Source organism: Chenopodium quinoa, unplaced genomic scaffold, assembly GCF_001683475.1.
Source record: "Chenopodium quinoa cultivar QQ74 unplaced genomic scaffold, ASM168347v1, whole genome shotgun sequence".
Classification (NCBI taxonomy): Eukaryota; Viridiplantae; Streptophyta; class Magnoliopsida; order Caryophyllales; family Amaranthaceae; genus Chenopodium; species Chenopodium quinoa.
Genome location: NW_018744212.1, coordinates 1 through 23,613, shown reverse-complemented (window position 1 = coordinate 23,613; position 23,613 = coordinate 1). Strand labels below are relative to the sequence as shown.

General features: G+C 39.9%; 1 protein-coding gene across 1 annotated transcript; it reads left to right on the top strand.

The window, feature by feature from the left end:
* Positions 1 to 524: 524 nt before the first annotated feature.
* LOC110694054 lies at positions 525 to 22,958 on the top strand. Its single transcript, XM_021871215.1, has 3 exons — positions 525 to 809; positions 20,544 to 21,774; positions 21,838 to 22,958. The coding sequence occupies exons 1-3, from the start codon at positions 525 to 527 to the stop codon at positions 22,956 to 22,958; spliced, it is 2,637 nt and encodes an 878-aa protein (XP_021726907.1).
* The last annotated feature ends 655 nt before the right edge of the window (positions 22,959 to 23,613 follow it).

The window sequence follows — 23,613 nt, the reverse complement described above, 5'->3', positions numbered from 1 at the left end:
TCAAACTGTTGCAAATTGCCCCCATCCGGCTTTTAACCGTATGGGGGTCGTTTGAGCAGCCTTGGCTTTTTCTCAAACGTTGTTTAAATTGCCCCCATCCGGCTTTTAACCGTATGGGGGTTGTTTGAGCAACTTCCAGCCCATCTCTGCTATCCCTCATCCGGGACTCCGCCGCTTGGGGGGCTTTTAAATGAGCTTCCAATTAAATATGTCTGATCTATTTTTCTTTATTTCAGCTTCAAACACATTCGGAAATTTCCGCCTGTGTAGGTTTCAAGCCACCATCTCAGCAAATTCCAACCTCCAAAGGTACCGTCTGCACCCTTTTTCAATTCTTTTTGTTAATTTTCCGGTTGCATAGATAGGATATGGACCCTTCAATTATACACTCGGCACAGTTTACGACTGCTGTCAGGCGGTCACCAGGGACGGCTGAGTCTAGGACTGGGACTGCCGTCTGGGGGTATTTGGGCGAACCTTCACCTACCTCGAATCCGACCGTCTCTGTTCATGTGCAGGACAGAATGGCTCGGATAAGATGGACGGCAGTTGACCCGGATTACAAATCCGACGACGCAGCCGAAGATCCGGCTGATCCCAGAAACGAGGACCAGACGGCAGGACCGTCTGGTGAAATTCCCTTGGAAGAAACCTTGGGGACTCGTCAAGATTCTCCGAGTGGTCCGAGCACACCGGGTGATAGCATATTAGAAGACTCTGATTCTAATGCCGAAGGATCCGGCGATGAATCTGCTGGAGAAGGGTCTGGGCCCGAATCTGAAGCCCCAGCACAGGAGGCTGAGCCTATTGTTGAGGAGGCCTACAAATGGCCGGCTAAGGGGGATCCGACTGACATGACCATGTCAGCAAGAGACGTGGTCACCCTTACTGCAACCCTTCCTGCCTTTCTTTTTAAAAGGAAACCAGTTGGGAAGGACTGGGAAATAAGAGTCCCGCCTGTTAATGCAACCGTCGTATGGGAGGATGACTTGGACCATGCCGATGATTTTTTCGGCTGTTATGAGGCGGCATTCAAAGCAGGCCTCCGGTTCCCCCTTCACCCCTGCATCAAGGACATATTGCTGGGGTACGACTTGGGGGTATGGCAATTGACTCCTAACTCTTGGATCAATATTTTGGGGTACATTGCCGCGTGTGAGCTGCAGGAGGTAAACCCCAGTTGGGAGGCTTTTGCACACATGCATTACCTCAGCCGGGCTCCGGGTGGGTGGAACGCCTGGTACACCCTTACCACCAACCAAGAATACATGATGACTTTGGAGAAGCCATCAAAGTGGACCAACTGGAAGAGCAAATTTTATGTCGTCTCTTCGCCTTCCACTTCCCTAAATCACCGGCTGCGGCGGTATAATAAGCACCCGGCATTACTGGGCAAAAAATGCGCGCTCCCAAAAGTGCCGTCTGAGGCCTGGGACCAAATAATGGAGACGGGTCTCTTCCTCAAAACGACCCATCAGATGGAGGACGGAAGTGAAATCATCGTCCCAAAGTTCTGGGTACCACTCCCGGAATGGTTAAGGGACGAGTCATTCTTGTCCCTTTGCAATCTAAGTTCAATGTTTAAAAAGAGTAGGTTCATTAACCCATCCGGTATTCTGACACCTGATTATGCGTACACGCTCTAACTCGAATTTCCCTTTTCTGCAGGTACAGCTAAAAGAATGGTGCCTCCTGAAAAGACACCTGCCTTCTCAGCTATTGAGCTGAGAAAGAAGCAAATCGAAGAGAAGAAGGCGGCACTGGCCGCCAAGAATGGAGTAAAACCTCTTCCATTTCTTACCGGATGACATATGATCTGCCTTTGTTTCTAACTGATTGCTTTGTTTTGACTTTTCAGGGTGGAACCCAAGGCATGCCAAAATCATTAGCAAGCATGCACAAAAGACCGGCTGGTGTGATACCTCAGCCGGCTTCCAAAGCTCCAAGGCTGCCGGGTCCACCTTTGGCAGCTAGTCCTGCAAAGAGGACGTCTGACCCTGCCAGGCCAACCACTGCAGGGAAAAGCCTGCAGCTAACGCCGAGTGCTTCGGCGGGCCAGACGTCTGAATATTCATTTCCGGAAGTTAACATCTCCGAGAGAGATAGAGGCGAGGTCAGGCGGCCTCATGATGACCCCATAGTCATCGAGTGCAAAATCGCCAATCAAAGAGTTGGCCGGATCTTGATTGATACCGGGAGCTCATCCGACCTCATCAGCTACCGGTGCTTGGAGAAACTCAAGTATAAGCCCAGTAGCATGCTTCCGGCCTCATACCCTCTTGTAGGTTTTGGGGGAGGAGTAGTACATCCGGTGGGCATGATTGATCTACCCATCCGGTTCGGAGAGAAGGGTAAGGGCCGGCATATGGTTGTGAAGTTTCTTGTAGTAGAAGAGCTGACTGCCTACAATCTGATTATTGGCCGTCCCACCCTTAACCTCTCAAAGGCAGTCATCATCCCATCTCTAATGTTGATAAAGTTTGAAAGGGATGATGGCACAGTCGGTTCCTTGAGTGGGGACCAAAAGATGGCGAGAGAGTGTTACCTCTCGGACATCAAACCAACGCTTGACACAGGCGGTCAAGAGAAGGAAATTGTTGAACTTGACGACTGTGATCAAAGCTTACCGGCTACAAAGCCAGCCGGTAAAAAAGAGGAAGGCGAACCAACTGGCGCCTGTGAAGGAGAAACAATAGCAATCACTGTCCGGGGAGAGGACAAACGTTCTTCGCCCTCAGCCGGCAGGAGAAATAATTGATGTTGTCCTTGAAGACTGCCGGCCAGACAGAACCGTCAAGGTTGGAACGGCTGCGTTTGAAAGTTTGGGATCAGGTTTGCTCCTTTTGTTGAAGGAGTTCAAAGATGTGTTTGCCTTTGAAGTAGAAGAGATGCCGGGTGTAAGTCCGGATCTTGCTGTACATAGACTCGCTGTGGATCCTAAGAAGAAGCCGGTCAGGCAAAAGAAACGGAACCATGGCGAGGAAAGGTCCCAGGCGGCAGCAACCGAGGTCAAGAAACTCTTGGATGTTGGATTCATCCGGCAATGTTACTACCCGGATTGGGTAGCCAATGTCGTCCTTGTGAAAAAGCCGAATGGAACCTGGCGGATGTGTGTAGATTACAGGGACCTCAACAGGGCTTGTCCAAAGGATAGCTACCCGCTTCCAAAGATAGATCATTTGGTAGACTCTACAGCCGGCCATGCCCTAATGAGTTTCATGGACGCCTATTCCGGCTTCCATCAGATACCCTTGTGGAAGAAAGACCAAGAGAAGACGGCTTTCGTCACAGATCAAGGGCTATATTGCTACAAGGTGATGCCGTTTGGGTTGAAGAATGCGCCTGCTACTTTCCAGCGAATGATGAACTCGGTCTTTTATGATCAGATTGGAAGGAACGTGGAGGTGTACATTGATGATATGATTGTCAAATCAAAGCTGCAGGCGAATCATCTAGCCGACCTCCGAGAAACTCTCACCACCCTCAGACGGCATAAAGTCATGTTAAATCCTAAAAAATGCGTCTTTGGAGTTGAGTCCGGGAAGTTTCTTGGATTTTTGATTGATCAGAGAGGCATAGAAGCCAATCCGGACAAAGTACAGGCGGTGATCAACATGCAGTCGCCACGTACCGTTAGGGAGGCTCAAAAGCTTACCGGTTGCCTGGCGGCACTGGGAAGATTCCTCAGCCGGTCAGGTGACAAGTGCCTGTATTTCTTTCAAGCAATCAAAAAGAGGTCAAGGTTTGAATGGGGTGAAGAGGCTGAGGCGGCATTTCAACGGCTGAAGCAACACCTGCATTCTTTGCCAGGATTGGTGAGTCCCCTACCCCAGGAGGCTCTCTACATGTACTTGTCCGTCTCGGATCACTCCTTGAGCGCCGTCCTCCTTGCTGAGAGAGACGGTAATCAGCTCCCGGTATACTTTATAAGCCATATACTCCGGAATGCTGAACTTCGTTATCCCATGATCGAAAAATTCGGTCTGGCATTGTTCAAAGCAGTCAAGCGGCTGAAACCGTATTTTTTAGCACATCCGGTGACCGTTTACACTGATCAGCCGCTCAAAAGGGCTATGACCACTTTAGAGTCATCCGGAAGAATGATTAAATGGGCTGTGGAAATCCAAGGCTTAGAAATCACTTTCGAACCCAGGCGAGCAGTTAAGGGTCAGGCGTTTGCCGACTTCATTGTTGAAATGACAAGGCCAATACAGCCGGATAAAACCGATGAAGTTTGGAGGGTTTATGTAGACGGGAGCTCTACGCTGAATGGCTGCGGAGCGGGTGTAATTATTCACTCTCCGGAGGGGGACAAATACGAGTACGCTCTACGATTCAAGTTTCAAGCTTCGAATAATGAGGCTGAATACGAGGCCCTGCTAGCCGGTATCCGCATGTGTAAGGCGGTCGGGGCAAGGAAAGTTGATGCCTGCTCAGATTCCCAACTCATCGTTAGCCAGTACAACGGTGACTACGAGGCCACCCATCCGGTGATGATTATGTATTTGCAGGCGGTCAAAGAGGAGGCTGGGGCATTTGATGAATTCAACCTGAGTCAAGTACCCAGATCCGAGAATAATCAGGCGGATGCACTATCCAAACTTGCATCCTCCGCCACATGTGATACGCCTAGATCAGTCTTCTGGGAAGTCATGGAAAAGAGAAGCATTGAACATGACCCCATTGGACTTCTAGATCGAAGCTCCACATTGATGGACCCCATCCGGAATTACTTGGTAGACGGCACTCTACCGGAAACCTCATCCGAAGCAGCTGCTCTTAAAAGACGAGCATTAAGCTTCGCAATGCACAACGGTGAACTGTTTCGGAAGGGCTACTTGCAGCCGCTATTCAAGTGTGTTACCCCAGAACGGGGCAAGGAAATACTGGAAGATCTTCACGCCGGCTTCTGTGGATCTCACATTGGCGGGAGGACCCTCGCCAAAAGAACCCGGCGCCAAGGATACTTTTGGCCTACACTTGAGGCGGATGCATTAGATCTGGTGAAAAGATGCGACAAGTGCCAGAGGTTCGGCCGGATGATAAGGCAGCCGGCAACTGATATGACAGCTATTCACAGCCCAATTCCCTTTGCAAAATGGGGCATGGATATTTTGGGGCCATACACTCCTGCCCCAGGCGGCAGAAGATACATTTTGGTGGCTGTTGATTACTTCACCAAGTGGGTTGAGGCCGAGGCAGTAAAGGGCATCAAAACAAAGGATGTCATCTCCTTCATTTGGAGGAATGTCATCACCCGGTTCGGTGTACCAATGTCAATGGTCTTTGACAATGGCCCCCAGTTCGAAACGCCTGTCCTGAAGACTTGGTTGCAAGATCAAGGGATTTCCCACTACTTTGCATCCGTTGGCCGTCCGCAAGCAAACGGTCAAGTTGAAGCTTTCAACAAGCTCATCTCAAGCGGCATAAAGAAAAAGATCGAGAAGGCAGGCGGGCTTTGGGCAGAAGAGTTGACTCACGTTCTTTGGTCCATCAGAACCACTGAGAAGGGGTCAACCGGTGAAACTCCATTCCTTATGGCATATGGCACAGAGGCGGTTCTTCCCATTGAATTATATGAGCCAACACTTCGAATCATGTTGTATGATGAAGAGGCAAATTGGGAAGCCATGCGCCTGTCTCTGGATACTCTTCCAGAAAGAAGGGGCAACGCCGCCTTGCGTCATGAAATCTACCGCCTTCGAATGACGAGGGCCTACAACAAAAAGGTGCTTAAACGCCCCCTCAAAGTTGGAGATTTTGTATTACGAAAGCTTGAAGCAACTGGTAGGGCATACGAACAAGGGAAACTGACCCCAAACTGGGAGGGACCCTACCGGATTTTTGAAGAAGTTAGAAACGGCACATACCGCCTGGAAACCCCAGACGGAATGCGGCTGCCTCGTACCTGGAATGTAGATAACTTGAAAAAGTACTACTTCTAAGGATTGAAATGTGAAAGCATATAATTTCCATTCATACAATTGTATTTGCACCTGTCTAGTGCAAGAACACAGACGGAAGAACACTTGTTAAAACCACTGCTCCAAAAAGAGCAGTCATCCGGTGACACCCATCCGGGTGAATCACTGAAGAGAACAGCTCCCTTCTGGGTGGAACATTGTTCTAGCGATCCCACAACTCAAACGACGTTTGTCTAAAACGATTTGCAGCCGTTAGAAATGATCCTTTGCATCTGGGATTCATCCGGCAAGGACCCAAAATGAAATTCCTAATGGGCCACTGTAATCAGCTAAACGGTTTTACATCCCATCCAATATATAATTGTACCAGACGGGGCAAGGTTAGGTCAGTCACTGACCCCCCATCCGGCTTCCATGAAATGACTGCCTGTATACTGCTGGGGTAAACAGGTAGCCATTTCAGGGGCATATTGTGGTATCTCTTCTTCATCCGTCTGAAATACTTGTAAAAATGCGTATATAAAAAAAATGCATATATAAAAAAATTGTAAATAATAGATAGAAAACCCGACTGTGTCGGTTAATAGATTAATTAAAATGTTAGCCGGACCCTTGTCCGGGAAAGATACATCGAAAATACACGGCACGCAGGCCGGTAAAAAAAAAAAGAAGAAAATATCAATCTTGCTGTTCCTCTTGTTGCTGAGGCTGCTCCAACCCTTGAGCTTGCCCAACCTGGGTCTCAGCCGTCTGCTCCTGCAGCTGCTCCGGCTGGTTTCCCATTGGCACCCCATCCGGCTCTGACCCTAACTCCTTCTCAGCCCACTCGTCGAAAGGAGGAGGGGCAGGAGTGCCGAGTACTCGAGCTTCATAAACTTCAGAAGCATACAAGTAACGGAGGTGGAAATAGTCAAAGTCAGAGTCCGGATGGATGAGGCCCCAAGCCAGCTTCATGCGCTCCTCGCAGTCGGCTTCATTCTCTGTTATCAGGCGGCTGAGTTCCTCGTTCAGCTCCTTTTTGTGGGCCGCCTGAATATTAGTGAGTTGGACAGTCAGCTCGCTGTTCTTCTGGCGGAGGTTGGCATTTTCCTTGTCAGCTCCTTCCAGAGCTCTGAGATCAGCCTGGAGGTCCTTAACCTTAACCTCAAGTTCATCAACTTTCTTTTTGGCCTCATCCCCAGCCAGCACAGCCTCTTTCAGTAATTCCTCCTGTTGCAACTCTCTCTCTTTAGTTGCCAAATCATATTTAATAGTGTGAAATTGACTAACGTCAATTAGGTCAAGGGCACGCTTCTGAGCGTCTCTTACCTCCTCTTTCTTTTTACGCAAGGGGACTCGGAGCCCGTCCACTCTCAGCATCACCTATGGTACCAACCGGAAAAGGAGTTAGAACTAATGATGATAATTACTTCTCATCCGGCAAAAGCAGAGCTTGAGACAAGCATAGGGCATTCGGGTTATTTACCTCAGCAAGAAGAGAGTTGATGCGATCCAGGTTAACCTGGTGTACAGCCGGCACCGCCTCCTTTTCAGAACGGGTCAGAGTCTTGACCATTCTCTTGGCGTATTGGTTGTAGTCGGGCCGGCTGGTAGAGTCATCTGCAAAGGAAGGGTTATCTGTCAGATACTGGGCATAGGCGCCGCCTATACTCATGCGGCTGCCAGAGGAGCCCCCAGACTGGCTTGCTTGAGTTTTGACTCTCATATGCCCAAGCGGCCAGGGGGGGTCAAAGGCAGAGGTTTTACCTTGTACAGGCTGTGGGGTGCCATCCCCCCCAGCCGCATCTGAGCCAGATCCCATCCGGGTCTGGCCCGCCGAAGCACTCGGCGTTAGCTGCAGGCTTTTCCCTGCAGTGGTTGGCCTGGCAGGGTCAGACGTCCTCTTTGCAGGACTAGCTGCCAAAGGTGGACCCGGCAGCCTTGGAGCTTTGGAAGCCGGCTGAGGTATCACACCAGCCGGTCTTTTGTGCATGCTTGCTAATGATTTTGGCATGCCTTGGGTTCCACCCTGAAAAGTCAAAACAAAGCAATCAGTTAGAAACAAAGGCAGATCATATGTCATCCGGTAAGAAATGGAAGAGGTTTTACTCCATTCTTGGCGGCCAGTGCCGCCTTCTTCTCTTCGATTTGCTTCTTTCTCAGCTCAATAGCTGAGAAGGCAGGTGTCTTTTCAGGAGGCACCATTCTTTTAGCTGTACCTGCAGAAAAGGGAAATTCGAGTTAGAGCGTGTACGCATAATCAGGTGTCAGAATACCGGATGGGTTAATGAACCTACTCTTTTTAAACATTGAACTTAGATTGCAAAGGGACAAGAATGACTCGTCCCTTAACCATTCCGGGAGTGGTACCCAGAACTTTGGGACGATGATTTCACTTCCGTCCTCCATCTGATGGGTCGTTTTGAGGAAGAGACCCGTCTCCATTATTTGGTCCCAGGCCTCAGACGGCACTTTTGGGAGCGCGCATTTTTTGCCCAGTAATGCCGGGTGCTTATTATACCGCCGCAGCCGGTGATTTAGGGAAGTGGAAGGCGAAGAGACGACATAAAATTTGCTCTTCCAGTTGGTCCACTTTGATGGCTTCTCCAAAGTCATCATGTATTCTTGGTTGGTGGTAAGGGTGTACCAGGCGTTCCACCCACCCGGAGCCCGGCTGAGGTAATGCATGTGTGCAAAAGCCTCCCAACTGGGGTTTACCTCCTGCAGCTCACACGCGGCAATGTACCCCAAAATATTGATCCAAGAGTTAGGAGTCAATTGCCATACCCCCAAGTCGTACCCCAGCAATATGTCCTTGATGCAGGGGTGAAGGGGGAACCGGAGGCCTGCTTTGAATGCCGCCTCATAACAGCCGAAAAAATCATCGGCATGGTCCAAGTCATCCTCCCATACGACGGTTGCATTAACAGGCGGGACTCTTATTTCCCAGTCCTTCCCAACTGGTTTCCTTTTAAAAAGAAAGGCAGGAAGGGTTGCAGTAAGGGTGACCACGTCTCTTGCTGACATGGTCATGTCAGTCGGATCCCCCTTAGCCGGCCATTTGTAGGCCTCCTCAACAATAGGCTCAGCCTCCTGTGCTGGGGCTTCAGATTCGGGCCCAGACCCTTCTCCAGCAGATTCATCGCCGGATCCTTCGGCATTAGAATCAGAGTCTTCTAATATGCTATCACCCGGTGTGCTCGGACCACTCGGAGAATCTTGACGAGTCCCCAAGGTTTCTTCCAAGGGAATTTCACCAGACGGTCCTGCCGTCTGGTCCTCGTTTCTGGGATCAGCCGGATCTTCGGCTGCGTCGTCGGATTTGTAATCCGGGTCAACTGCCGTCCATCTTATCCGAGCCATTCTGTCCTGCACATGAACAGAGACGGTCGGATTCGAGGTAGGTGAAGGTTCGCCCAAATACCCCCAGACGGCAGTCCCAGTCCTAGACTCAGCCGTCCCTGGTGACCGCCTGACAGCAGTCGTAAACTGTGCCGAGTGTATAATTGAAGGGTCCATATCCTATCTATGCAACCGGAAAATTAACAAAAAGAATTGAAAAAGGGTGCAGACGGTACCTTTGGAGGTTGGAATTTGCTGAGATGGTGGCTTGAAACCTACACAGGCGGAAATTTCCGAATGTGTTTGAAGCTGAAATAAAGAAAAATAGATCAGACATGTTTAATTGGAAGCTCATTTAAAAGCCCACCAAGCGGCGGAGTCCCGGATGAGGGATAGCAGAGATGGGCTGGAAGTTGCTCAAACAACCCCCATACGGTTAAAAGCCGGATGGGGGCAATTTAAACAACGTTTGAGAAAAAGCCAAGGCTGCTCAAACGACCCCCATACGGTTAAAAGCCGGATGGGGGCAATTTGCAACAGTTTGAGCCAAGGTTGCTCAAACGACCCCCATACGGTTAAAAGCCGGATGGGGGCTATTTGTATGTTTGAGAAAAAGCTCAAGGCTGCTCAAACAACCCCCATACGGTTAGACGCCGGATGGGGGCAATTTAAACAACGTTTGAGAAAAAGCCAAGGCTGCTCAAACGACCCCCATACGGTTAAAAGCCGGATGGGGGCAATTTGAAACAGTTTGAGCCAAGGTTGCTCAAACGACCCCCATACGGTTAAAAGCCGGATGGGGGCTATTTGTATGTTTGAGAAAGCTTAAGGCTGCTCAAACAACCCCCATACGGTTAGACGCCGGATGGGGGCAATTTAAACACCGTTTGAGAAAAAGCCAAGGCTGCTCAAACGACCCCCATACGGTTAAAAGCCGGATGGGGGCAATTTGAAACAGTTTAAGCCATGGCTGCTCAAACGACCCCCATACGGTTAGAAGCCGGATGGGGGCAATTTGAAACAGTTTGAGCCAAGGTTGCTCAAACGATCCCCATACGGTTAAAAGCCGGATGGGGGCTATTTGTATGTTTGAGAAAAAGCTCAAGGCTGCTCAAACAACCCCCATACGGTTAGACGCCGGATGGGGGCAATTAAAACAACGTTTGGGGAAAAGTCGAGGCTGCTCAAACTACCCCCATACGGTTAAATGCCGGATGGGGGCAATTTGAATGATGTTTGAGAAAAAGCCAAGGCTACTCAAACTACCCCCATACGGTTAAATGCCGGATGGGGGCAATTTGAAAGATGTTTGAAAGCAAAGGTTGATCAAACCACCCCCATACGGCTAAAGGCCGGATGAGGGTACTTATGACTAGTCTGCATTAAAACAAAGTTGGCTTAAAGGGGTCCCATGCGGCACAATGCCGGATGGTAGTGTATTAAACATTCCAGACGGCAAAACGCCGGATGAGGGAGATTTTTTGGACTTGTCCCAAGCCAGTCCCATGCGGCAAAATGACGGATGAGGGTATTTTACATAATATACCCAGGCGGCAAAATGCCGAGTGAGGTCCTTAATCTAGGGGTAGAGGGAGAAAGCAGACGGTACCTTACTAAATCCGCACTCAGCCGGAAGGCAGACGTCAAGTTCTTGCGAAAGCCGGATGCTCGAAAGTCTTGAAAGAAGCAGCCGGTATCAGAGCTTCTCAGGAAATTTTTGAAAATAAAAAGTGCGGAGGAAAGAGGTAGCCACCCTACTTATAGAAAGAGGCAGAAGGCGAACAGTCACTTGCACGAAAATTTGAAATTCAAGAGGGGGAAGGCAGACGAACCGTCACTTACCCCGTGCACCCTACGTCTGTCACAGATGACACGTGAGATTGCCACATCTCATCTGTGAGGGGCAGATGTTTAGGGTGAAAATACCTAAGACACGTGGCCCAATAAATGCTTGACACGTGTCAATTTTTCAGCAGTCTGCAAAGGCCCATTTCCTTTGCAGACACGTGTCCCTTATACCCTTATTGAGGTACAGTTCTCCCTTACTATAAATAGAAAGGGTAGACCTCATTTATGAGGGACGGACATTAATTGCAACCACAAAAAACCAAACAAAGCCTAAACCTAATGAAACGCTCTCGAACCGAGAAGCTTTTACAGTTCTTATTCCACTTCGAAAAGATACTAACTTAATCTTCGGAGGCGGAACTCCCACCCCCCATCCGGAGTCTCCGTTACTTGTGCAGGTACAGGCGCAGGAAGGAAGTCGGCTAGGTGCAAGTACAGGCGTAAGAAGGAAGTCTGCTAGGAAATTGTAACTCTCCCGAAGGACACAGAAAACCCCCAAACAGAATGTATTTGACATTTATTTGATTTAAATAGCTTTGTTTGAATGTGTTTGACTTTCATTTGATTCAATTAGCTTTGTAGAATGTATTTGACTTTCATTTGATTAAAATAGCTTTGTTTGAATGTATTTGACTTTCATGTGATTCGATTAGCATTGTAGAATGTATTTTACTTTCATTTGATTCAAATAGCTTTGTTTGAATGTGTTTGACTTTCATTTGATTCAAATAGCTTTATAGAATGTGTTTGACATTTATTTGATTTAAATAGCTTTGTTTGAATGTGTTTGACTTTCATTTGATTCAATTAGCTTTGTAGAATGTATTTAACTTTCATTTGATTAAAATAGCTTTGTTTGAATGTATTTGACTTTCATTTGATTCGATTAGCTTTGTAGAATGTATTTGACTTTCATTTGATTCAAATAGCTTTGTTTGAATGTGTTTGACTTTCATTTGATTCAAATAGCTTTATAGAATGTATTTGACATTTATTTGATTTAAATAGCTTTGTTTGAATGTGTTTGACTTTCATTTGATTCAAATAGCTTTGTTTGAATGTGTTTGACTTTCATTTGATTCAATTAGCTTTATAGAATGTATTTGACATTTATTTGATTTAAATCGCTTTGTTTGAATGTGTTTGACTTTCATTTGATTCGATTAGCTTTGTAGAATGTATTTGACTTTCATTTGATTCAAATAGCTTTGTAGAATGTGTTTGACTTTCATTTGATTCAAATAGCTTTGTTTGAATGTGTTTGACTTTCATTTGATTCAATTTGCTTTGTAGAATGTATTGACTTTTATTTGATTTAATTAGCTTTGTTTGAATGTGTTTGACTTTCATTTGATTCAATTAGCTTTGTAGAATGTATTTGACTTTCATTTGATTCAAATAGCTTTGTTTGAATGTGCTTGACTTTCATTTGATTCAAATAGCTTTGTAGAATGTATTTGACTTTCATTTGATTAAAATAGCTTTGTTTGAATGTGTTTGACTTTCATTTGATTCAAATAGCATTGTTTGAATGTGCTTAACTTTCATTTGATTCAACTAGCTTTAAAGAATGTATTTGACTTTCATTTGATTAAAATAGCTTTGTTAGAATGTGTTTGACTTTCATTTGATTCAATTAGCTTTGTAGAATGTATTTGACTTTCATTTGATTTAAATAGCTTTGTTTGAATGTGTTTGACTTTCATTTGATTCATTTAGCTTTGTTTGAATGTGTTTGACTTTCATTTGATTCAATTTGCTTTGTAGAATCTATTTGACTTTCATTTGATTCAAATAGCTTTGTAGAATGTGTTTGTCTTTCATTTGATTCAAATAGCTTTGTTTGAATGTGTTTGACTTTCATTTGATTAAAATAGCTTTGTTTGAATGTGTTTGACTTTCATTTGATTCGATTTGCTTTGTAGAATGTATTTGACTCTCATTTGATTAAAATAGCTTTGTTTGAATGTGTTTGACTTGCATTTGATTCAATTTGCTTTGTTTAAATGTGTTCGACTTTTATTTGATTCAAATAGCTTTGTTTGAATGTGCTTGACTTTCATTTGATTCAAATAGCTTTGTAGAATGTATTTTACTTTCATTTGATTAAAATAGCTTTGTTTGAATGTGTTTGACTTTCATTTGATTCAATTAGCTTTGTAGAATGTATTTGGCTTTCATTTGATTAAAAAAGCTTTGTTTGAATGTGTTTGACTTTCATTTGATTCAATTAGCATTGTAGAATGTATTTGACTTTCATTTGATTAAAATAGCTTTGTTTGAATGTGTTTGACTTTTATTTGATTCAAATAGCTTTGTTTGAATGTGTTTGACTTTCATTTGATTCAATTAGCTTTGTAGAATGTATTTGACTTTCATTTGATTCAAATAGCTTTGTTTGAATGTGTTTGACTTTCATTTGATTCAATTAGCTTTATAGAATGTATTTGACATTTATTTGATTTAAATCGCTTTGTTTGAATGTGTTTGACTTTCATTTGATTCGATTAGCTTTGTAGAATGTATTTGACTTTCATTTGATTCAAATAGCTTTGTAGAATGTGTTTGACTTTCATTTGATTCAAATAGCTATGTTTGAATGTGTTTGACTTTCATTTGATTCGATTTGCTTTGTAGAATGTATTGACTTTTATTTGATTTAATTAGCTTTGTTTGAATGTGTTTGACTTTCATTTGATTCAATTAGCTTTGTAGAATGTATTTGACTTTCATTTGATTCAAATAGCTTTGTTTGAATGTGCTTGACTTTCATTTGATTCAAATAGCTTTGTAGAATGTATTTGACTTTCATTTGATTAAAATAGCTTTGTTTGAATGTGTTTGACTTTTATTTGATTCAATTAGCTTTGTTTGAATGTGTTTGACTTTCATTTGATTCAATTAGCTTTGTAGAATGTATTTGACTTTCATTTGATTAAAATAGCTTTGTTTGAATGTGATTGACTTTCATTTGATTCAAATAGCTTTGTTTGAATGTGTTTGACATTCATTTGATTCAAATAGCTTTATAGAATGTATTTGACATTTATTTGATTTAAATAGCTTTGTTTGAATGTGTTTGACTTTCATTTGATTCAATTAGCTTTGTAGAATGTATTTGACTTTCATTTGATTAAAATAGCTTTGTTTGAATGTATTTGACTTTCATTTGATTCGATTAGCATTGTAGAATGTATTTTACTTTCATTTGATTCAAATAGCTTTGTTTGAATGTGTTTGACTTTCATTTGATTCAAATAGCTTTATAGAATGTATTTGACATTTATTTGATTTAAATAGCTTTGTTTGAATGTGTTTGACTTTCATTTGATTCAATTAGCTTTGTAGAATGTATTTGACTTTCATTTGATTAAAATAGCTTTGTTTGAATGTATTTGACTTTCATTTGATTCGATTAGCTTTGTAGAATGTATTTGACTTTCATTTGATTCAAATAGCTTTGTTTGAATGTGTTTGACTTTCATTTGATTCAAATAGCTTTATAGAATGTATTTGACATTTATTTGATTTAAATAGCTTTGTTTGAATGTGTTTGACTTTTATTTGATTAAAATAGCTTTGTTTGAATGTGTTTGACTTTCATTTGATTCGATTTTCTTTGTAGAATGTATTTGACTTTTATTTGATTCAAATAGCTTTGTTTGAATGTATTTGACTGTCATTTGGTTCAAATAGTTTTATTTGAATGTGTTTGACTTTCATTAGATTCAAATTCCTTTGTTTAAATGTGTTCGACTTTCATTTGATTCAAATAGCATTATTTGAATGTGCTTGACTTTCATTTGATTCAACTAGCTTTAAAGAATGTATTTGACTTTCATTTGATTAAAATAGCTTTGTTTGAATGTGTTTGTCTTTCATTTGATTCAATTAGCTTTGTAGAATGTATTTGACTTTCATTTGATTTAAATAGCTTTGTTTGAATGTGTTTGACTTTCATTTGAATCATTTAGCTTTGTTTGAATGTGTTTGACTTTCATTTGATTCAATTAGCTTTGTAGAATCTATTTGACTTTCATTTGATTCAAATAGCTTTGTAGAATGTATTTGACTTTCATTTGATTTAAATAGCTTTGTTTGAATGTGTTTGACTTTCATTTGATTCAAATAGCTTTGTAGAATGTGTTTGACTTTCATTTGATTCAAATAGCTTTGTTTGAATGTGTTTGACTTTCATTTGATTAAAATAGCTTTGTTTGAATGTGTTTGACTTTCATTTGATTCGATTTGCTTTGTAGAATGTATTTGACTCTCATTTGATTCAAATAGCTTTATTTGAATGTGTTTGACTTTCATTTGATTCAATTAGCTTTGTAGAATGTATTTGACTTTCGTTTGATTCGAAGTCTTTGTTTGAATGTGTTTGACTTTCATTTGATTCAATTAGCTTTGTTTGAATGTGTTTTACTTTAATTTAATTCAATTAGCTTTGTAGAATGTATTAGACTTTTATTTGATTTAATTAGCTTTGTTTGAATGTATTTGACTCTTATTTGATTCAAATAGCTTTGTTTGAATGTGTTTGACTTTCATTTGATTAAAATAGCTTTGTTTGAATGTGTTTGACTTTCATTTGATTCGATTTGCTTTGTAGAATGTATTTGACTCTCATTTGATTCAAATAGGTTTGTTTGAATGTGTTTGACTTTCATTTGATCAATTTGCTTTGTTTAAATGTGTTCGACTTTTATTTGATTCAAATAGCTTTGTTTGAATGTGCTTGACTTTCATTTGATTCAAATAGCTTTGTAGAATGTATTTGACTTTCATTTGATTAAAATAGCTTTGTTTGAATTTGTTTGACTTTCATTTGATTCAAATAGCATTGTTTGAATGTGCTTGACTTTCATTTGATTCAACTAGCTTTAAAGAATGTATTTGACTTTCATTTGATTAAAATAGCTTTGTTAGAATGTGTTTGACTTTCATTTGATTCAATTTGCTTTGTAGAATGTATTTGACTTTCATTTGATTTTAATAGCTTTGTTTGAATGTGTTTGACTTTCATTTGATTCAATTAGCTTTGTAGAATGTATTTGACTTTCATTTGATTTAAATAGCTTTGTTTGAATGTGTTTGACTTTCATTTGATTCAAATAGCTTTGTAGAATGTGTTTGACTTTCATTTGATTCAAATAGCTTTGTTTGAATGTGTTTGACTTTCATTTGATTAAAATAGCTTTGTTTGAATGTGTTTGACTTTCATTTGATTCGATTTGCTTTGTAGAATGTATTTGACTCTCATTTGATTCAAATAGGTTTGTTTGAATGTGTTTGACTTTCATTTGATCAATTTGCTTTGTTTAAATGTGTTCGACTTTTATTTGATTCAAATAGCTTTGTTTGAATGTGCTTGACTTTCATTTGATTCAAATAGCTTTGTAGAATGTATTTGACTTTCATTTGATTAAAATAGCTTTGTTTGAATTTGTTTGACTTTCATTTGATTCAAATAGCATTGTTTGAATGTGCTTGACTTTCATTTGATTCAACTAGCTTTAAAGAATGTATTTGACTTTCATTTGATTAAAATAGCTTTGTTAGAATGTGTTTGACTTTCATTTGATTCAATTAGCTTTGTAGAATGTATTTGACTTTCATTTGATTTTAATAGCTTTGTTTGAATGTGTTTGACTTTCATTTGATTCAATTAGCTTTGTAGAATGTATTTGACTTTCATTTGATTTAAATAGCTTTGTTTGAATGTGTTTGACTTTCATTTGATTCAAATAGCTTTGTAGAATGTGTTTGACTTTCATTTGATTCAAATAGCTTTGTTTGAATGTGTTTGACTTTCATTTGATTAAAATAGCTTTGTTTGAATGTGTTTGACTTTCATTTGATTCGATTTGCTTTGTAGAATGTATTTGACTCTCATTTGATTCAAATAGCTTTGTTTGAATGTGTTTGACTTGCATTTGATTCAATTTGCTTTGTTTAAATGTGTTCGACTTTTATTTGATTCAAATAGCTTTGTTTGAATGTGCTTGACTTTCATTTGATTCAAATAGCTTTGTAGAATGTATTTGACTTTCATTTGATTAAAATAGCTTTGTTTGAATTTGTTTGACTTTCATTTGATTCAATTAGCTTTGTAGAATGTATTTGACTTTCATTTGATTAAAAAAGCTTTGTTTGAATGTGTTTGACTTTCATTTGATTCAACTAGCTTTGTAGAATGTATTTGACTTTCATTTGATTAAAATAGCTTTGTTTGAATGTGTTTGACTTTTATTTGATTCAATTAGCTTTGTTTGAATGTGTTTGACTTTCATTTGATTCAATTAGCTTTGTAGAATGTATTTGACTTTCATTTGATTAAAATAGCTTTGTTTGAATGTGCTTGACTTTCATTTGATTCAAATAGCTTTGTTTGAATGTGTTTGACTTTCATTTGATTCAAATAGCTTTATAGAATGTATTTGACATTTATTTGATTTAAATAGCTTTGTTTGAATGTGTTTGACTTTCATTTGATTCAATTAGCTTTGTAGAATGTATTTGACTTTCATTTGATTAAAATAGCTTTGTTTGAATGTATTTGACTTTCATTTGATTCGATTAGCATTGTAGAATGTATTTTACTTTCATTTGATTCAAATAGCTTTGTTTGAATGTGTTTGACTTTCATTTGATTCAAATAGCTTTATAGAATGTGTTTGACATTTATTTGATTTAAATAGCTTTGTTTGAATGTGTTTGACTTTCATTTGATTCAATTAGCTTTGTAGAATGTATTTAACTTTCATTTGATTAAAATAGCTTTGTTTGAATGTATTTGACTTTCATTTGATTCGATTAGCTTTGTAGAATGTATTTGACTTTCATTTGATTCAAATAGCTTTGTTTGAATGTGTTTGACTTTCATTTGATTCAAATAGCTTTATAGAATGTATTTGACATTTATTTGATTTAAATAGCTTTGTTTGAATGTGTTTGACTTTTATTTGATTAAAATAGCTTTGTTTGAATGTGTTTGACTTTCATTTGATTCGATTTTCTTTGTAGAATGTATTTGACTTTTATTTGATTCAAATAGCTTTGTATGAATGTGTTTGACTTTCATTTGATTCAATTTGATTTGTAGAATGTATTTGACTTTTATTTGATTTAATTAGCTTTGTTTGAATGTATTTGACTGTCATTTGGTTCAAATAGCTTTATTTGAATGTGTTTGACTTTCATTAGATTCAAATTCCTTTGTTTAAATGTGCATGACTTTCATTTGATTCAACTAGCTTTAAAGAATGTATTTGACTTTCATTTGATTAAAATAGCTTTGTTTGAATGTGTTTGACTTTCATTTGATTCAATTAGCTTTGTAGAATGTATTTGACTTTCATTTGATTTAAATAGCTTTGTTTGAATGTGTTTGACTTTCATTTGATTCATTTAGCTTTGTTTGAATGTGTTTGACTTTCATTTGATTCAAATACCTTTATAGAATGTATTTGACATTTATTTGATTTAAATAGCTTTGTTTGAATGTGTTTGACTTTCATTTGATTAAAATAGCTTTGTTTGAATGTGTTTGACTTTCATTTGATTCGATTTGCTTTGTAGAATGTATTTGAACTTTATTTGATTCAAATAGCTTTGTTTGAATGTGTTTGACTTTCATTTGATTCAATTGGCTTTGTAGAATGTATTTGACTTTTATTTGATTTAGTTAGCTTTGTTTGAATGTATTTGACTCTCATTTGATTCAAATAGCTTTATTTGAATGTGTTTGACTTTCATTTGATTCAAATTCCTTTGTTTGAATGTGTTCGACTTTCATTTGATTCAAATAGCATTGTTTGAATGTGCTTGACTTTCATTTGATTCAACTAGCTTTAAAGAATGTATTTGACTTTCATTTAATTAAAATAGCTTTGTTTGAATGTGTTTGACTTTCATTTGATTCAATTAGCTTTGTAGAATGTATTTGACTTTAATTTGATTAAAATAGTTTTGTTTGAATGTGTTTGACTTTCATTTGATTCAACTAGCTTTGTTGATGTGGATCAAGAGGGAAATTCTTTTGAAGAGCCAATCATATTGGTTTTAAGGCCAATAGGGTTCGAGCTTGGAGTAAAGAATCAAGAATGGCTAACATGCGCAGCCATTGAAGAAGAAGTCAAGGTCCAGTTGGGTTCCGACGACGGCAGCGGCGGCGACGCGCCGATCTGGGTGCCACGCGCCGGCTCCCTAGCTCCGGCCTGAGTCCAGCTACACGGCGGTGGGGCGCGTGTCGATGATGGCGGCGCGTGAGACGGTGGTTCCGCGGCAGTACGAAAAGAAAGATTTTCTATACTTAGTTTTTTCTAGAGTTTTTGCTTGCAAGTTTTTACCTTTCACTTGAAAGGGTTTTTCTTGGTTTAAGCAATTAGGAATCTTCTTAATTTCTGTTATTTTAGTTTAAAATAATTTCTAAGTCAATTAGGAATTGTTTTAAGAAGTTTTAGTTTAATTAGAACTAGTCTTATTACTAGTTTCCTAGTTCCATTAGAATTGGGTTTCCTATTCTATCTAGGATACTTGGGGATCAAGGCTAGGGTTTTTTTTTCCTAGTTCGAATAGACTTAGGAATAGTTAGTTTAGGCTATAAATAAGGGATTTTTCGTGGCTTGGTATACACAACCAAAACCAGAAAATTCAATACAAGTTTATTGTTTGTTTTGCTTAATTGCTTACAAATTCTTTTGCTAGTTTTCAATTCAAGGAGTTGTTTTGATAATTAGAACGTTCAATTCTTAGTTCTAGGAGTAGTCTAAGTTTTGTTCATCAGAGTACTTAGTTCCAGGAGTGGTCTAGGTAATTTGAGAGACGTTGAATTCGTTCCAGGAGTGGTCGTTTTCAAAGTCATATCCGGTTCGTTATTCTTAAGTTGTTCGATTTTCTTAGGAAATTCGAAGGGCTTGTGTTACTTGTGTGATTTTAGATTCTTTATTAAGTTAAGGGGTTTAAATCCACATCAAATTGGTATCAGATTTCAGGGGTTTTTGATCGTTCAACAACTCGTTCATCAAATCGCACTTGTTCTCGGATAACCAGTTTTTCTGTCAACTTCAGAAGGCTCGTTCTCCTTCGTTACAAAGTCTTTGCAGGTGATTCTTTTTTTGATTTTGGGTGAAATTTTGTCTACTTTCTGCCTGTGAAATTTCAGAATTTTTCGCGTTCGTTTGCTATTAAACTGGACTGTTTTCCGCAACTGTGTCAGTTTTGGTCCGATTTAATACTTACTGCTCTTTGTGTGCGATTTTGTTCCAAGTTGTGTTGCGATTTTTGTGGGATATACCTGTGTGGATAAGGGTTCTTTTAAGTCTTTTTTTTTGTCTTATAATTATGGAGGAAGCTTTGAGCAAACTCATGGATGAATTTGCAAGATTGCAAGATAATACGGAGGCACGTTTTAATGCTTTTTCACAATTATTGCTTGATAAAAAGAAAAAGAAGAAAAAACGGCATGATAGTGATAGTGATGCTTCTAACAGTGATGATGATACCCATTATAATAAAAAGTTCGATGATAAAGGTATCAAGCTTGATGATTTTACGGGTCTAGGAAGCCCCGAAGATTTTCTTGAGTGGGCGAGACAATTAGAGAAAATTTCAGATTATAAGGGTTTTGATGATTCCCAACGATTCAAGATTGCTTATATTAGACTCACTAAGAATGCGGGAATTTGGTTCGATAATTTGAAAGCACGACGTGCTAGAGCAGGAAAAGAAAAAATCAAGACTTGGACGGTTTTGAAAAGGAAGATGCGTTCTAAATATCTTCCACATGATTTCGAACAAATTCTATATGTGAAACTCACTATGTTGACACAAGATACTAAGAGTGTTAATGAATATATTGCTGAATTTGATAAACTAACCTCTCTTTGTGATTTGGAGGAGAAAGAACCATTGCGGATTGCTCGATTCCTTAAGGGTCTTAATCGACCTATTGCTAAGAAGATTGATTTGAGTACTTATGAGTCATTCAATGATGTGTGCAAATTAGCTTTGAAGATTGAAAGTCATTGGCTCGAAGATAAGAAGAGCACAAGTACAAAGAGTTTTGGTACCAAGTCCTCACAAGGGACCGAAACAAGCAAAACTTTCAAACCTTCTAAACCGAGTTCCAACGAGTCTAAGGGAGAAAGCTCAACAAGTGGAGAAAAGAAATTTGTTAAGATATCTAAAGAAGAGTTCGAATCCCGAATTAGGTGTTTCAAATGTCAAGGAAAGGGACATAGGACGGATCAATGTCCTTCCAAGAAAGCTCTCACAATAAGACAATACGAACAACAAGTAGAAGAAGAGAAACACATAGTTTTTGGGTGTGACGAAGAGGAATCCGAAACTAAGGCAACAAGTAGTGAGGAAGAGAACGATGAGATTGATCCCGAAGATGATGAAAAAGTGCTTGTGTTAAGGAAGATCCTCCATGCCGAAGCAATCCCTAACAAATCTCAACGTGAAAACTTATTCCATACTCGTTGCAAAGTAGGAGATAGATCATGCAAGGTGATCATTGATAGTGGTTCATGTACCAATGTGGCGTCCACAGAGATGGTTACTAAGCTCAACCTTCCAACAAGAGTACATGAGAATCCTTACAAGTTGAGTTGGCTTGATGATTCTAAGGGACTTCATGTGAAGAAACAAGCCTTAGTAAGCTTTTCCATTGGCAAATACAAAGAAAAGTTATGGTGTGATATTATTCCTATGAGTGCTTGTCACCTTCTTTTAGGGAGACCTTGGCAATTTGATCGTCAAGTTACACATGATGGTGAGGCAAATACGTATTCGGTCAAAATAGGAAACAAAAGGTTCAAACTCAATCCTCTACCCCCTAATTCAAGCTACGGTCATACCAAAGATAAAGAGAAGCAAGTGCCGAATTTCTTTTTGAATGCTAAGGAACTTGAGAGTGAAGTAGAAAAGGGAGCCACGGTCTTTGCCTTAGTGATAAAAGAGGCGAAATCCACAAGTTCCTCAACAAACATGCACATAGAAGAGTTGCTAGATGAATTTAAGGATGTGTTCCCAGAGGAACTTCCTAAAGGTCTACCTCCTTTGCGTGGAATAGAGCATGCTATTGATCTTATTCCCGGAGCTCCTCTACCTAATAAACCAGCCTATAGGTGCGATCCTACGGCTTCCCAAGAGCTTCAAAGACAAATAGAGGAATTGATTGAAAGAGGCTATGTTCGTGAAAGCATGAGCCCTTGTGCGGTTCCAGCTTTACTAGTTCCAAAGAAAGATGGTACATGGAGAATGTGTATTGATTCAAGAGCGGTCAACAACATTACTATCAAGTATCGATTTCCTATGCCACGACTAGAAGATATGCTTGATGAGTTACATGGTTCTATCATATTTTCCAAGATCGATCTTAGAAGTGGCTACCATCAAATGCGAATTAGAGAAGGAGATGAATGGAAGACTGCTTTCAAAACTAAGCAAGGATTATATGAATGGATGGTCATGCCTTTTGGGCTATGCAATGCGCCAAGTTCATTCATGAGGCTCATGAACGAGGTACTTAGACCCTTCTTAAATAAGTTCATTGTCGTTTACCTTGATGATATATTAGTCTATAGTCGAGATAATATTGAACATATTGATCATCTTAGAAGATTATTTGAAACCTTAAGAGAACAACAACTATATGGCAAACTTGAAAAGTGCTCATTCATGGTTCCAAGTATTTCTTTTCTTGGCTATATTATTTCGGGAATGGGTATTGAAGTGGATCCCGAGAAGGTGGCTGCTATTTCTACTTGGGTGGCACCTAAAAACATTCGTGAAGCACGTAGTTTTCATGGTCTTGCATCGTTCTATAGAAGGTTCATTAGAAAACTTTTCTAGTATCATGGCACCTTTCACGGAATTGATGAAGAAAGGGGACTTTGTGTGGACTAATTCGGCGCAACAAGCATTTGAGACAATCAAGGAAAGACTATGCAATACACCGGTTCTAGCTTTGCCTAACTTTGATAAATTGTTTGAAGTTGAATGTGATGCAAGTGGAGCAGGTATAGGTGCGGTTCTAATTCAAGAAGCACGACCTATCTCTTACTTTAGTGAGAAACTAAGTGGTGCAAAGTTGAACTACTCTAACTATGATCGTGAATTTTTATGCTATTGTACGTGCTTTGGATCATTGGTCTCATTACTTAAGACCAAAACCTTTTGTGCTACATTCGGATCATGAAGCTTTGAAGTATATTCATGGACAACAAAAGTTGAATTATAGACACGCCAAGTGGGTTGAGTTCCTACAGTCTTTTACGTTTTTCTTCAAAGTATAAGGAAGGCAAAGCAAATGTGGTTGCCGATGCACTATCAAGGAGATCTTATTTGCTAGCCATGGTGGATGCTAGGATCATTGGTTTTGACCATATACTTGATTTGTATGCAACCTGTCCGGATTTGGCAAAAGAGTACCAAAGACCCTTCACGCAACTTTGTACTTCAAGATGGCTTCTTATTTCAAGTAACAAACTTTGTATTCCCCAATGTG

What these genes read in the sequence shown, in the direction of transcription:
- LOC110694054 (XM_021871215.1), top strand. Translation starts at nt 525, where the DNA reads ATGGCTCGGATAAGATGGACGGCAGTTGACCCGGATTACAAATCCGAC. An exon ending in CACAGGAGGCTGAGCCTATT is followed by an intron (nt 810 to 20,543) that starts GTTGAGGAGGCC and finishes CTTGATAAAAAG; the next exon opens with AAAAAGAAGAAAAAACGGCA. An exon ending in CTTAGTAAGCTTTTCCATTG is followed by an intron (nt 21,775 to 21,837) that starts GCAAATACAAAG and finishes ACCTTCTTTTAG; the next exon opens with GGAGACCTTGGCAATTTGAT.